This window comes from Schistocerca piceifrons, chromosome 2 (genome assembly GCF_021461385.2).
Source record: "Schistocerca piceifrons isolate TAMUIC-IGC-003096 chromosome 2, iqSchPice1.1, whole genome shotgun sequence".
Lineage (NCBI taxonomy): Eukaryota > Metazoa > Arthropoda > Insecta > Orthoptera > Acrididae > Schistocerca > Schistocerca piceifrons.
Window position 1 is genome coordinate 899,560,142 of NC_060139.1, and position 15,675 is coordinate 899,575,816.

Below are 15,675 nucleotides of genomic sequence, written 5' to 3' on the forward strand. Positions count from 1 at the left end.
AAAGTCAGTGAACACCAATAGCTAAAGTCAAGTCTAATAATTGTAAATTTATAAAGAAGCTATTCCAGTCAGACTGTGGAATGTTATGAAATGAGCCAGGTCTGTGTTCAAAAATACAGGGTAATGTACAAGTTACAAGTCAAAAAATGTGCTGAGTGTTATCTACATTCCATATCTGGGAGATTAGTGAATGATTCAGTGACGGTTTTCAATAACAGACTGTGAACTTCTAATAGTTACTTAATGTACGCATCATTTCTGTATCTATTTGACTGTTAGATCTGAAAGACAAAATTTTAAGAGTATTATTTTGTGACTGTGTTGGTTATTTGCTTGTCACAGGCAAAGTTTTTGTCATTTTAGTGTTACGTTACTGCACTCATAATGTTATAGGACATGAAATGAGTGTGATATGTGGCAAATCTAAGGTGAGACTCAAACTGACCATAAGCAGTAGTTCAACCAACATCTACATGCAATTAAAATACATGACCTGCAAATCTGGTATGGACCACATTGTTAGTGGAAAATTGTTCCCACCATCAACTTTCCAGCCAGATTCGATGGAGGTGCAGCTACCAAAGACATATTAGGAAAGGTAATGATCATGCCACAAGTAGGAATCTAAGGGCACTGCATGTGGCAGAGGTAGCAGAGGGAGGAAATATACAGGGTAGAAAATAAAAGACATAGAAAACTAAAAATGAGTGCAGAAAGGAATAGTTACTGAGAAGAAATGCTGAGACCGAAGAAATTGACAAAAATTAAGACCAGGTGGGTAGTAAAAACCAAAGACACATTGTAATGCCAGTTCCCAACTGCAGAGTTCTGAGAAGCTAGTGTCTGGGGGAAGAATCCAGTTGCCTTGTGTAGTGAAACACACACTGAAGCCACAACTCGCATGTTGTAGAGCATGGTATGCAACAAGATATTGTGATTTGCCAGTGTACACCCTCTGTGTATGTTCATTCATCCTGACTGATAATTTGGTGGTAGTCATTCCACTGTAAAAGGCTGAACAATGTTTACATAACAGCTGGTGTCTGACATATCATTTCACAGGCATCTCCCCCTTTGATAGTGTATGTTTTGCCAGTTAGAGGACTGGTACATGTGGTGGTAATAAGGTGCATAGGGCAAGCCTTGCACTGGGGATAGGCACAGGTTCTGACCTGTCTACCCCTGCCCCTCCTGCCTCTCACACATACAATGCACTTAGCTTTCCATTCTTATTAACTATAGCATTAAGGTATTATTGTTTTGTAATGACCTCCGTCTTGCTTATTGCCCTATCTTCCACCTCTAAGCTCTTAGGTTTTAAAATCTCATCTGGTGCACTCCCCAGCTACCAAACTTCCCTAGTCATTCCATCTTGTAATTCTCCTCTGACCTGGGTTTCCAAACTCTCCCAATTTCCCAAACCTCACCAGTTTTTTTTTCATCCATCTTCCTTCCTCTTCAACACTTCTGCCAGAAGAAGGAGCTGCTGGCTCCAAAAGCTTGCAAATATCCTTAACTTTCATATGTATGTGTTCAGTTTGACATCAGTTACTGATTTTCGTACTCGGGTGGTACATGACAGGTAGATAATGTTATTATAGGCCAAGATAAATTTAATCAAATAAAAGCTTTTCCTGTTAGGTATGGTCTGTCTCATCATGATGCACAGCTAGTTTACAGTATCACATAGCTCCATTCAGTAATGCAAAACAGTCCTCCAAAATAGTGTGTTCTGATAACGATTTAACAATTGCAGATTTCAGGGAAAGCTTGCAACAGTTAGACTGGGTAGAGGTGTATGGGAAACCTGATACTTAATTAAAATTTAACCTATTTCATGATACCTTTGTGAGTATTTGAAAACAGTTTCCCTAAGAAAACAGTGAAACATATTGTAAGAAACCATCTAAAAAGCCATGGATTTCTAAAGGGATAAAAATATCTTGTAAACAGAAAAGGGAAATGTATCTTATAGCTAGAAGGAGTAATGATCCAGAGACAAATATTATAAAAACTACTGCAATGTATTAAGAAAAGTTATTAAAAGTCCAGAAGTATGTGCATTATATCTGAGATTAGCACCTCTGATAAAATTAATCCAGTTTGGAATATTGTTAAAAAGGAAACACGGCAACTGAGAGCACAGGAAGACTGTACTTCCATCAAACAAAATGAAAAGTTTATTAACAAAAAGTCAGAAGTAGAAAATATTTTTAATAATCATTTTCTATGGTTGTAGAGAAAATAGGATCCAGCTAGTCATTACAAAATACTGTATATGGAAGAGGCAATACCTATGCAATTTGATAAAATTGAAACTCAGCCCACCTCTCCTACTGAAATTAGGAAAATAATAAATTCAGTCAAAAGTAAAAGCTTGCATGGAATTGATAGTATTTTCAACAGAGTACTAAAAGCTTGATCCCAGTAGATAAGTAGGATTCTCGGTCACATATGTAGTAGGTCACTGAAACATGCCATTTTTCCAGGTAGACTGAAATATGCTATTGTTAAGCCATTGCATAAAAAAGGTGACAGGTCTGATGCTAACAGCTATTGCCCAATCTCATTTCTGACAGCTTTATCCAAAATTCTTGCAAAAGAAGACTAGTTTCACATATCTGTAAAAATGTAGTACTAACAAAATGTCAATTTGCTTTTCAGAAAGACTTTCAACAGAAAATGCTATATATGCTTTCACTGATCAAATATTAAATGCTTTGAACAACCAAATTTTTTGTGATCTCTCAAAGGCTTTAGATTGCGTAAATCATGAACTACTCCTAGATAAGATTAAGTATTGTGGTATGAGTGGGACAGTGCACAAATGGTTTAATTCATATTTAACTGAAAGAATGCAGAAGATTAAAATTAACAGTAAAGATAGTCTGCAAAAATTAGCAGAGTTCTCTGACTGGGGAAGTATCAAGAATGGGTCCATTATTGTTCTTAATATATATTAATGACTTGCTACTCTATATTCATGGAGATGCAAAGCTAGTTATTTTTGCTGATGATACAAGTATAGTAATCTCACCCAACAAACAGGAATTTGCTGAGGAAATTGTAAATGTCTTTCAGAAAATTATTAAGTGCTTCTCTGTCAATGGACTTATTAAATTTAGAGAAAACACAGTATATGCAATTCTGTACAGTAAATGGCATAACACTGTTGGTAAATATAGACTTTGAACAGAAGTCTGTTGCTATGGCAGAATATTCAAAATTTGTGGGTGTGTGCATTGATGAAAAATTGAATTGGAAGAAACACATTGATGAACTGCTGAAACAGTTTGGTTCAGCTACTGATGCTGTTAGGGTCATTGCAAATTTCAGTGATAAACACATTTCAGTAAATTTGCCTAATATGCCTATTTTCATTCATTGTTTCATACAACATCATATTTTAGGGTAATTCATCATTAATAAAACAAGTATTCAGTGCACAAAAGCATGTAATCAGAATAATATCTGGAGCCCACCCACTGTGACTTACCAAACGAGAAAGCACTGGTAGATACACACAATAAAAAACACACAAACACACACACAAATTTCAAGCTTTCGCAACCCAAGGTTGCTTCATCTGGAAAGAGGGAAGGAGAGGGAAAGATGAAAGGATGTGGGTTTTAAGGGAGGGTAAGGAGTCACTCCAATCCCGGGAGCAGAAAGACTTACCTTAGGGGGAAAAAAGGACAGGTATACACTCGCACATACACACATATCCATCTCTGCCCAACCTCTTTGCCTTTACATATGTGTGCCTGTGTCCGTATATGTGCGGATGGATATGTGTGTGTGTGCGAGTGTATACCTGTCCTTTTTTCCCCCTAAGGTAAGTCTTTCCTGATGAAGCAACCTTGGGTTGCGAAAGCTTGAAATTTGTGTGTGTGTGTGTGTGTTTGTGTGTTTTTTATTGTGTCTATCTACCAGCACTCTCTCGTTTGGTAAGTCACAGCATCTTATATAAACATTCCACGTGGGAAAAATATATCTTAAAACAAAGATGATGTGACTTACCGAACGAAAGTGCTGGCAGGTTGATAGACACACAAACAAACACAAACATACACACAAAATTCAAGCTTTCGCAACCAACGGTTGCTTCTTCAGGAAAGATGGAAGGAGAGGGAAAGACGAAAAGATGTGGGTTTTAAGGGAGAGGGTAAGGAGTCATTCCAATCCCGGGAGCGGAAAGACTTACCTTAGGGGGAAAAAAGGACAGGTATACACTCGCACACACACCCATATCCAACCGCACATACACAGACACAAGCAGACATTTGTAAAGGCAAAGAGTTTGGGCAGAGATGTCAGTCAAAGCAGAAGTACAGAGGCAAAGATGTTGTTGAAAGTCAGGTGACGTATGAGCGGTGGCAACTTGAAATTAGCGGAGGTTGACGCCTGGCGGATAACGAGAAGAGAGGATATACTGAAGGGCAAGTTCCCATCTCTGGAGTTCTGACAAGTTGGTGTTAGTGGGAAGTATCCAGATAACCCAGACGGTGTAAAACTGTGCCAAGATGTGCTGGCCGTGCACCAAGGCATGTTTAGCCACAGGGTGATCCTCATTACCAACAAACACTGTCTGCCTGTGTCCATTCATGTGAATGGACAGTTTGTTGCTGGTCATTCCCACATAGAAAGCTTCACAGTGTAGGCAAGTCAGTTGGTAAATCACGTGGGTGCTTTCACACATGGCTCTGCCTTTGATCGTGTACACCTTCCAGGTTACAGGACTGGAGTAGGTGGTGGTGGGAGGGTGCATGGGACAGGTTTTACACTGGGGGCGGTTACAAGGGTAGGAGCCAGAGGGTAGGGAAGGTGGCTTGGGGATTTCATAGGGATGAACTAAAAGGTTACGAAGGTTAGGTGGACGCGGAAAGACACTCTTGGTGGAGTGTGGAGGATTTCATGAAGGATGGATCTCATTTCAGGGCAGAGCCATTTCTTCATCCCCTCAAGCCCAGAACCTCCCACAGACGTACTACAAAAGTGCCCCACTTGTGACAGGGTACTTTCCGGGACTGGATCAGACTCTGAATGTGGCTCTCCAGCAGGGATACGACTTCCTCAAATCCTGCCCTGAAATGAGATCCATCCTTCATGAAATCCTCCACACTCCTTCACCATCATGGTGAAGCTGATTTTCAGATGAATGTTGTACAGAAAAGTATGAAATTTATGTAGCCCTTCCCTGTTGTGTGGCCATACAACAGATGTGTCATCCACGTGTTGATCTACAGAAGACATGATGATACTCCAGTGCACGGAGTTTATCAGGAACCTACCAAGACCTAGTTGCCATTTGACACCACCATCTATCCAAGCCACTCTGAACATTACATCTTCACATGCATTCCACATTAGTGACAGAAAGAACATGTGGCCAAAGCTAGACATTTCATTATGCAATTGAAACCATACACTTTGAAGCTTAGGAAATGAATTTGAAAATAAGATCAGATTGTTAATCCAAAGTTAGATTCTTCTGCCATTGGGGACTGGTATACCTGCAATCACATACATACTCAAGGTTTCTTGTAAATGAAATGAAATTATCGAGTGGCATTGAGGCCGGGAGGCCTCGTTTGGGAAGTTCGGCTGCCGGGTGCAAGTCTTATTTCAGTTGATGCCACATTGGGTGACTTGCACTTTGGTGATGATGAGAAGATGATGAGGACAATACAACACACAGAAAATCTCCAACCCAGCCAAGAATCAAACCCACGCTTGTTGCATGGTAGACAAGCACGTTACTACTCAGTTAAGCAGGTGGACAAGGTTTTTTGTTACTACATGTCACTAAACGAGATTGTAGTATAAAATTAATTAGTGGCGATGGCTCTTGAAACACTATACCAAGTTATGTACATAATGAAATTTTTGTTCCTGACATTTCAAAACTACTGGAACTTAGCATCACAGTCACATGACCAGTGTCCTTTCTTTCATACAATTTTGTCCATTATTTCCAGTATTTTCCTTTATTATCCATCATTCCCTTAAAAATATCTATATCGAAATAGCATATTTATTAAGCTACAACTTAATCTTTTATGGAATAAATTTTATGTGCAGTTGGGTATTGTTTCGTTATGGTTAATTGTTGTCTGTGTATGTTACAAAATTAAACATTTCAGCTATTTGCTGAAGAATAATTTCTTATTTATCTAATTTCGATTATGTTTTTAAATCAAGTAGAGTGTAATAACATGCAGTATCCGTTCCACATGGAGTTCTTTTTCATAAGAAGCTGTTGATGAAAACATGACAACAGCTAGTAAAAATATATTAGACATATATTTATAAATTTTTTATTAAATAACATGAAACATGTTGTTAAAATGAAATATTATTCATTCACCTTGAAATCATGTTATTTACTATTGTTTAATTTACCATACTAATAAATAGAAACTATATTCCTGTAGATACACCGTATGGAACATTACCTGTCCTTGAAGTTGATGGAAAGAAACTTGGTCAGTCCATTCCCATATGTCGCTACCTAGCAAAGCAATATGGATTACTGGCTGAAAATGACTGGGATAATGCACAAATTGATGCAGCAGTTGATGCTATAGATGACTTGAGATGGTGTAAGTTGACATTTTTATTTCAAATTTTAAATTTCAAAAAAATTGATACTAGCATTGGCCAGATGTATTTAGCTTCTTATACCCATTGTATCACAAATTTGACACCACCAAAGTAAAATCTACAGTGTACTGAAGAACTTCAATAAATTAATAATATGCTGATCTATAGGAAAAACATGCTGTTGATAGTAATAATTTGTGTAAGAATGAATACAGCCAGGGTTCAAATTGTAGCTATGAGACTATAATGAAATAGATAAATAATAATCTTTTTTGATTATGTTGTTATTAAGAAGTGACTTAAAATTTTAGTGGAAGTATAGAGCCTTTCTTAAACTTTCAAACTTCATGATATGAAGATGTCAAAAGACTTGTTAAGTATGGGCTGTAATATTGATAGCCAGAGTCTAACTAACCATCTCAACTACCAGTTGTGTATATTAGTTCCATGGTCAACATCCAGTTAAGTAATCTTAACTTTTTCTTATTGTTTACATGACTATTATATATATATATATATATATTTTTTTTTTTTTTTTTCGGTCATCAGTCTACTGACTGGTTTTATGCAGCCCGCCAGGAATTCCTTTCCTGTGCTAACCTCTTCATCTCAGAGTAGCACTTGCAACCTACGTCCTCAATTATTTGCTTGACGTATTCCAATCTATGTCTTCCTCTACAGTTTTTGCCCTCTACAGCTCCCTCTAGTACCATGGAAGTCATTCCCTCATGTCTTAGTAGATGTCCTATCATCCTGTCCCTTCTCCTTATCAGTGTTTTCCACATATCCCTTTCCTCTCCGATTCTGCGTAGAACCTCCTCATTCCTTACCTTATGAGTCCACCTAATTTTCAACATTCGTCTATAGCACCACATCTCAAATGCTTCGATTCTCTTCTGTTCCGGTTTTCCCACAGTCCATGTTTCACTACCGTACAATGCTGTACTCCAGACATACATCCTCAGAAATTTCTTCCTCAAATTAAGGCCGGTATTTGATATTAGTAGACTTCTCTTGGCCAGAAATGCCTTTTTTGCCATAGCGAGTCTGCTTTTGATGTCCTCCTTGCTCCGTCCATCATTGGTTATTTTATTGCCTAGGTAGCAGAATTCCTTAACTTCATTGACTTCGTGACCATCAATCCTGATGTTAAGTTTCTCGCTGTTCTCATTTCTACTATTTCTCATTACCTTCGTCTTTCTCCGATTTACTCTCAAACCATACTGTGTACTCATTAGACTGTTCATTCCGTTCAGCAGATCATTTAATTCTTCTTTATTTTCACTCAGGATAGCAATGTCATCAGTGAATCATATCATTGATATCCTTTCACCTTGTATTTTAATTCCACTCAACCTTTCTTTTATTTCCATCATTGCTTCCTCTATGTACAGATTGAAGAGTAGGGGCGAAAGGCTACAGCCTTGTCTTACACCCTTCTTAATACGAGCACTTCGTTCCTGGTCGTCCACTCTTATTATTCCCTCTTGGTTGTTGTACATATTGTATATGACCCGTCTCTCCCTATAGCTTACCCCTACTTTTTTCAGAATCTCGAACAGCTTGCACCATTTTATATTGTGGAACGCTTTTTCCAGGTCGACAAATCCTATGAACGGGTCTTGATTTTTCTTTAGCCTTGCTTCCATTATTAGACATAACGTCAGAATTGCCTCTCTCGTCCCTTTACTTTTCCTAAAGCCAAACTGGTCGTCACCTAGCGCATTCTCAATTTTCTTTTCCATTCTTCTGTATATTATTCTTGTAAGCAGCTTCAATGCATGAGCTGTTAAGCTGATTGTGCAATAATTCTCGCACTTGTCAGCTCTTGCCATCTTCGAAATTGTGTGGATGATGCTTTTCTGAAAGTCAGATGGTACAGGGTGTTTCAAAAATGACCGGTATATTTGAAACGGCAATAAAAACTAAACGAGCAGCGATAGAAATACACCGTTTGTTGCAATATGCTTGGGACAACAGTACATTTTCAGGCAGACAAACTTTCGAAATTACAGTAGTTACAATTTTTAACAACAGATGGCGCTGCGGTCTGGGAAACTCTATAGTACGATATTTTCCACATATCCACCATGCGTAGCAATAATATGGTGTAGTCTCTGAATGAAATTACCCAAAACCTTTGACAACGTGTCTGGCGGAATGGCTTCACATGCAGATAAGATGTACTGCTTCAGCTGTTCAATTGTTTCTGGATTCTGGCGGTACACCTGGTCTTTCAAGTGTCCCCACAGAAAGAAGTCACAGGGGTTCATGTCTGGCGAATAGGGAGGCCAATCCACGCCGCCTCCTGTATGTTTCGGATAGCCCAAAGCAATCACACAATCATCGAAATATTCATTCAGGAAATTAAAGACATCGGCCATGCGATGTGGCCAGGCACCATCTTGCATAAACCATGAGGTGTTCGTAGTGTCGTCTAAGGCAGTTTGTACCGCCACAAATTCACGAAGAATGTCCAGATAGCATGATGCAGTAATCGTTTTGGATCTGAAAAATGGGCCAATGATTCCTTTGGAAGATATGGCGGCCCAGACCAGTACTTTTTGAGGATGCAGGGACGATGGGACTGCAACATGGGGCTTTTCGGTTCCCCATATGCGCCAGTTCTGTTTATTGACGAAGCCATCCGGGTAAAAATAAGCTTCGTCAGTAAACCAAATGCTGCCCACATGCATATCGCCGTCATCAATCCTGTGCACTATATCGTTAGCGAATGTCTCTCGTGCAGCAATGGTAGCGGCGCTGAGGGGTTGCCGTGTTTGAATTTTGTATGGATAGAGGTGTAAACTCTGGCGCATGAGACGATACGTGGACGTTGGCGTCATTTGGACCGCAGCTGCAACATGGCGAATGGAAACCCGAGGCCGCTGTTGGATCGCCTGCAGTACTATCTCCGCGTTGCCCTCTGTGGTTGCCGTACGCGGTCGCCCTACCTTTCCAGCACGTTCATCCGTCACGTTCCCAGTCCGTTGAAATTTTTCAAACAGTTCCTTTATTGTATCGCTTTTCGGTCCTTTGGTTACATTAAACCTCCGTTGAAAACTTCGTCTTGTTGCAACAACACTGTGTTCTAGGGGGTGGAATTCCAACACCAGAAAAATCCTCTGTTCTAAGGAATAAACCATGTTGTCTACAGCACACCTGCACGTTGTGAACAGCACACACTTACAGTAGAAAGACGACGTACAGAATGGTTTACCCACAGACTGCGTTGTCTTCTATATCTTTCACATCACTTGCAGTGCCATCTGTTGTTGAAAATTGTAACTACTGTAATTTCGAAAGTTTGTCCGCCTGAAAATGTACTGTTGTCCCAAGCATATTGCAACAAACGGTGTATTTCTATCGCTGCTCGTTTAGTTTTTATTGCCATTTCAAATATACCGGTCATTTTTTAAACACCCTGTATATCGCCAGACTCATATATTCTACACACCAACGTGAATAGTCGTTTTGTTGCCACTTCCCCCGATCATTTTAGAAATTCTGATGGAATGTTATCTATCCCTTCTGCCTTATTTGACCGTAAGTCCTCCAAAGCTCTTTTAAATTCCGATTCTAATACTGGATCCCCTATCTCTTCTAAATCGACTCCTGTTTCTTCTTCTATCACATCCGACAAATCTTCACCCTCATAGAGGCTTTCAATGTATTCTTTCCTCCATTACCATAATAATAATAATAATAATAACAATAATGTGAAAGTATTATTGTTTCCAATGTTACTTTTCACCACCAATATCTCTGGAACTCAACAGATATTGACAAACAGCTTTCAGGGGGATGAATGTACCATAGAGTCTTACAAAAGTAAGTACTATGAGACATTCCAAATCATGTGCAGATATTGGTCTCATCACAAACTTATGTATTTTTAAATGGACACCCCATATTATTAGATATGCAACTAGTAACATGAGAAATCACAATAATAATGGCATTGGTTGCATCGCAATACATCAGTTACATCCCAAGAAATTGGAATGCAGATATGATACATGAAATGAATGAAACAAACTACTATTGAAGGTTCTGTGATGCAATCGTGAACCGCACATTGCATGTAACTGTAATGTGATTGACATATGTGTTCTTACTTTCAGTGTTATTACAAGTGCTGAAAGTAATAATAGGGATTCATGCCACAATTATTTATGTACAGACTACAGGGAAAGTACCAGCCAGTGCTCCTTACATCACCCAGGCCAACCCTTCACCTCTGCAGTTGTGTACAGGAATGGACCACAATCAGCGCTGTGTGTGGGAATGGCTCACTACGAAGTAGGTTGTTCTGTGTGGAAGAATTTACGCATACACAGCACTGGTGTACTGTACACTGTAACTGGTGTCACTGTTATAATCATGATATTAATTTAACTGTTCATCCACTTTAGGGATTTGACATGGTATTCACAAATGATGAAATGTTGGATGTGACATTACTGTACAGAGAAAGTCACCAAAATGGCACACATACAGCACAGGTCTATGCCCAGCGGTACCCTCATAGATGTCATCCAAGCTGCCCTACCTTCATGAATTTGTTAGAAGGCTTCAAGTGACAGGACAGCTGTCTCCACAACTATGAATCCATCGCAGAGGCGTAACACATGAAGCAGCAGAGATAGCTGTTCTGGCCACCATTGCAGTAAACCCTCATGCAAATATTCATGAAATGAGGAGACAGGTGGGAATCCCTTGAATAAGTATCCACCCATATCATGTGGCACTACATCAAGTTCTCTGTGGCAATGACATTCACAATCATCTGGAATACTGTCAGTGGGTTCTGTGTCAAGGCCATGACTTTATGCATAGGGTAATGTTCGCCAATGAGGCTACATTTACAAACCATCAGAATGTCAACTTACACCACATGCACTACAGGTCAAACCCACAATGAATTTGCCAGGTTGAACATCAGCATTAGTGGAGTGTCAGTGTATGGTGTGATATTGTATTACACCACATTATTGGCCCATAATTCATCAATGGCAGCCTTAATGGGTGACAGACAGTATGAGTGGCTCCTGAGATGTACTTTACCTGGTCTGATGAAAGACCTATCACTTCATTTGCATTAAATACTGTGGTATCAGCATGATGGATGCCCTGCACATAATGCCATGGTGGCACGGCAGGCACCACATTATTGGCCCATAATTCATCAATGGCAGCCTTAATGGGTGACAGACAGTATGAGTGGCTCCTGAGATGTACTTTATCTGGTCTGATGAAAGACCTATCACTTCATTTGCATCAAATACTGTGGTATCAGCATGATGGAAGCCCTGCACATAATGCCATGGTGGCACGACATGCACTAAACCAACAATTCCCACATCGATCAAATGGATGGGACAGTCCCATTCAGCAATTTCTAGTGTAGACACTGGACCTCACCCCCATGAACTTTTTTCTATGGGGACATGTGAAAGATGTGATGCATCAGCAGATTCCAATAACAATGGTCAACATGGAAGCCTGTATTGCCACTGCATGTGCTGCAATAACAGCACAAACACTGACAGCTGTGAATGGATCCATGGTGGAGTGTGCATAATGGTGTTGCCGAGCAAATGGCGATCTCTTCAAACATACATTGTAGTGTTTCATCTGTGAGACATGTGATTGCACACTGGCATACATTTTGTGTATTACAGAGAAGATGTATCTTTGTTTTGTTGGTACTACTGCACATTAATGTATGCATTGCACAATCTGCAATGATTAAATTATGTCGTAGCCATTAAAGATGTTCAGTGACTTGTCCTGTACATGGCATGTACCATTGTGTAATTGATGTAAAACTACACTCCTGGAAATTGAAATAAGAACACCGTGAATTCATTGTCCCAGGAAGGGGAAACTTTATTGACACATTCCTGGGGTCAGATACATCACATGATCACACTGACAGAACCACAGGCACATAGACACAGGCAACAGAACATGCACAATGTCGGCACTAGTACAGTGTATATCCACCTTTCGCAGCAATGCAGGCTGCTATTCTCCCATGGAGACGATCGTAGAGATGCTGGATGTAGTCCTGTGGAACGGCTTGCCATGCCATTTCCACCTGGTGCCTCAGTTGGACCAGCGTTCGTGCTGGACGTGCAGACCGCGTGAGACGACGCTTCATCCAGTCCCAAACATGCTCAATGGGGGACAGATCCGGAGATCTTGCTGGCCAGGGTAGTTGACTTACACCTTCTAGAGCACGTTGGGTGGCACGGGATACATGCGGACGTGCATTGTCCTGTTGGAACAGCAAGTTCCCTTGCCGGTCTAGGAATGGTAGAACGATGGGTTCGATGAAGGTTTGGATGTACCGTGCACTATTCAGTGTCCCCTCGACGATCACCAGTGGTGTACGGCCAGTGTAGGAGATCGCTCCCCACACCATGATGCCGGGTGTTGGCCCTGTGTGCCTTGGTCGTATGCAGTCCTGATTGTGGCGCTCACCTGCACGGCGCCAAACACGCATACGACCATCATTGGCACCAAGGCAGAAGCGACTCTCATCGCTGAAGACGACACGTCTCCATTCGTCCCTCCATTCACGCCTGTCGCGACACCACTGGAGGCGGGCTGCACGATGTTGGGGCGTGAGCGGAAGACAGCCTAACGGTGTGCGGGACCGTAGCCCAGCTTCATGGAGACGGTTGCGAATGGTCCTCGCCGATAGCCCAGGAGCAACAGTGTCCCTAATTTGCTGGGAAGTGGCGGTGCGGTCCCCTACGGCGCTGCGTAGGATCCAACGGTCTTGGCGCGCATCCGTGCGTCACTGTGGTCCGGTCCCAGGTCGACGGGCACGTGCACCTTCCGCCGACCACTGGCGACAACATCGATGTACTGTGGAGACCTCACGCCCCACGTATTGAGCAATTCGGCGGTACGTCCACCCGGCCTCCCGCATGCCCACTATATGCCCTCGCTCAAAGTCAGTCAACTGCACATACGGTTCACGTCCACGCTGTCGCGGCATGCTACCAGTGTTAAAGACTGCGATGGAGCTCCGTATGCCACGGCAAACTGGCTGACACTGACGGCGGCGGTGCACAAATGCTGCGCAGCTAGCGCCATTCGACGGCCAACACCGCAGTTCCTGGTGTGTCCGCTGTGCCGTGCGTGTGATCATTGCTTGTACAGCCCTCTCGCAGTGTCCGGAGCAAGTATGGTGGGTCTGACACACCGGTGTCAATGTGTTCTTTTTTCCATTTCCAGGAGTGTATAAGTTTGTGCTGAAACTGATATTTGCACATGGTTTAGAATGTCTCATAGTATTTGCTTTTATGAGCATCTGCTGTACATTCATACCCGTGAAAGCCATCTGTCAATATCCATTGTGGTTCCAGAGATATTTGTGGTGAAAGGTTTAGATGTGACACCCTGCATATCCGTATTAATAACCTTCGGAAGTTGTATGTCATAAATCATCATAATTTCATTCTTTGGTGATGGAAAGGGTGTTTTTTTTTTATTTACTGGTGGTATTGTAGTTTTGTCATATTTTTGTGGTGTTTCTTGAATTTGTGTTTCATTTCAAAATGGCGTTTAATGTTTTGTCAACATGGTAGCTGATGTGTGTAGTTGATAAAGTTTTTACAAAGTAGCCAATTTCCATAGTAACTTGACACTGTAGCAGTCTAAAAGATAGACAAAGGCTGACAAAAGATAGCAAATTCAAAAACTCACTGGTGAAGGAAATTGGGGGACTTAGACAATCATAATGAGAACTATCTTAGAATGTCATGAAATCTTTGATGTCATAAATGGTGAACTGCTTAAGCCAGAAGGAAACAGATGAAATTACAAAACCAGCCTTGCTAAACGGACCAAGGCTAAGGCAAAGACAAGGAAACAATGAATTCTATTACTTGACACCAAACCTTTACATTGTGTTGGAGACTGCAAAACTGCTAAAGAGATTTGGGATAGTCTAGTAAAATTTATGACGTTCACTCACCCAAAAACATTGATCTGCTTCAACACAAATTTCATAACATTATGTGGGAAGAATTTGGTGGTATACAAGGTCATTTAGCCAAATTTGATGAAGTACAAACTCAGCTTTCATTGTTAGACAGCCAACTGATGATGATGACCTCTGTGCCTGATTTTTGCAAACTTTGCCGAAAGAGTTCAATTACATTTATATTACATGTCTTGATTTATCTGCTGATGAGGAGATGTGAAATAAGTTATGAAAACAATGTTAAATTAAGAAATGAGAATAACACATCATGATGACAAAACTGTTGCTACAGCATGTAACCTCCCACCTATTTCCAGTTATTGTCCACAATAAGCAAAGTCTTTTATGAAAAATTTGAGAGAAGTGAAGATTACAAAAAATTTTCTAGTTTACATAGCTTTTCGTGCAGAGTTGCCTCCAGTTCTTCTTGTTTAGAGGTCTGATTCTTGAAGCTGAAATTCTAAAATGTTAGGTCCTCATGGTTGAATTGACCTAAATAAACTTGAACATTTCAGTATGTCATACAGTCTTATGAATTTTCACATTAACAAAGCTGAAATTACATTGTTCACTCAAAATACAAAAATATGTCTGATCACATTAAAGGCATGCCTACTACTACCTCACTCTGCAGTAATAACAGTATTCCAAACAGTTTAACATTTTTCTCGACAAATGACTTTATATTAGTTTTTATTATTATTTCATAAATGAAACCAAAAATAAAATTAATAAACAGTACTAGATTTCTTAATTAAGAATAGAAATGTTAACAGTGCCAAATAATTCATAATTTCAAATGTTAATGAAGAAAACAAATTGAACTGCACATTCAGAACTAGTATTTATCGATTATAATATTCAAAATGCAATAATTCCTTTCCACAAATTTTGGCTTCAAATATAATATATTGTGCACAAAATTATATAAAAGTTTTCAGAAAAGTAGGTGAGATAATACTTAACTGTACAAAATTTGAAAAATAATACTGGTATTGACAACTGCTGTTGAGGAAAAGTAATGCTTGATGAGGATGTCCCATTAGTAGCAGAGATGTTGAAAATGAAGA

At 40.2% G+C, this 15,675-nt stretch overlaps 1 protein-coding gene across 3 annotated transcripts in view; it reads left to right on the forward strand.

Annotated features, from left to right (window-relative positions):
• The window catches only part of LOC124777036 (glutathione S-transferase-like), a 53,218-nt gene that overhangs the window by 30,351 nt on the left and 7,192 nt on the right, over positions 1–15,675 (forward strand). For all 3 annotated transcript variants that reach the window (XM_047252299.1, XM_047252300.1, XM_047252302.1), the window contains one exon: positions 6,435–6,602. In XM_047252299.1, the coding sequence (XP_047108255.1) occupies positions 6,435–6,602 (168 nt within the window). The remainder of the gene's footprint in view (positions 1–6,434; positions 6,603–15,675) is intronic.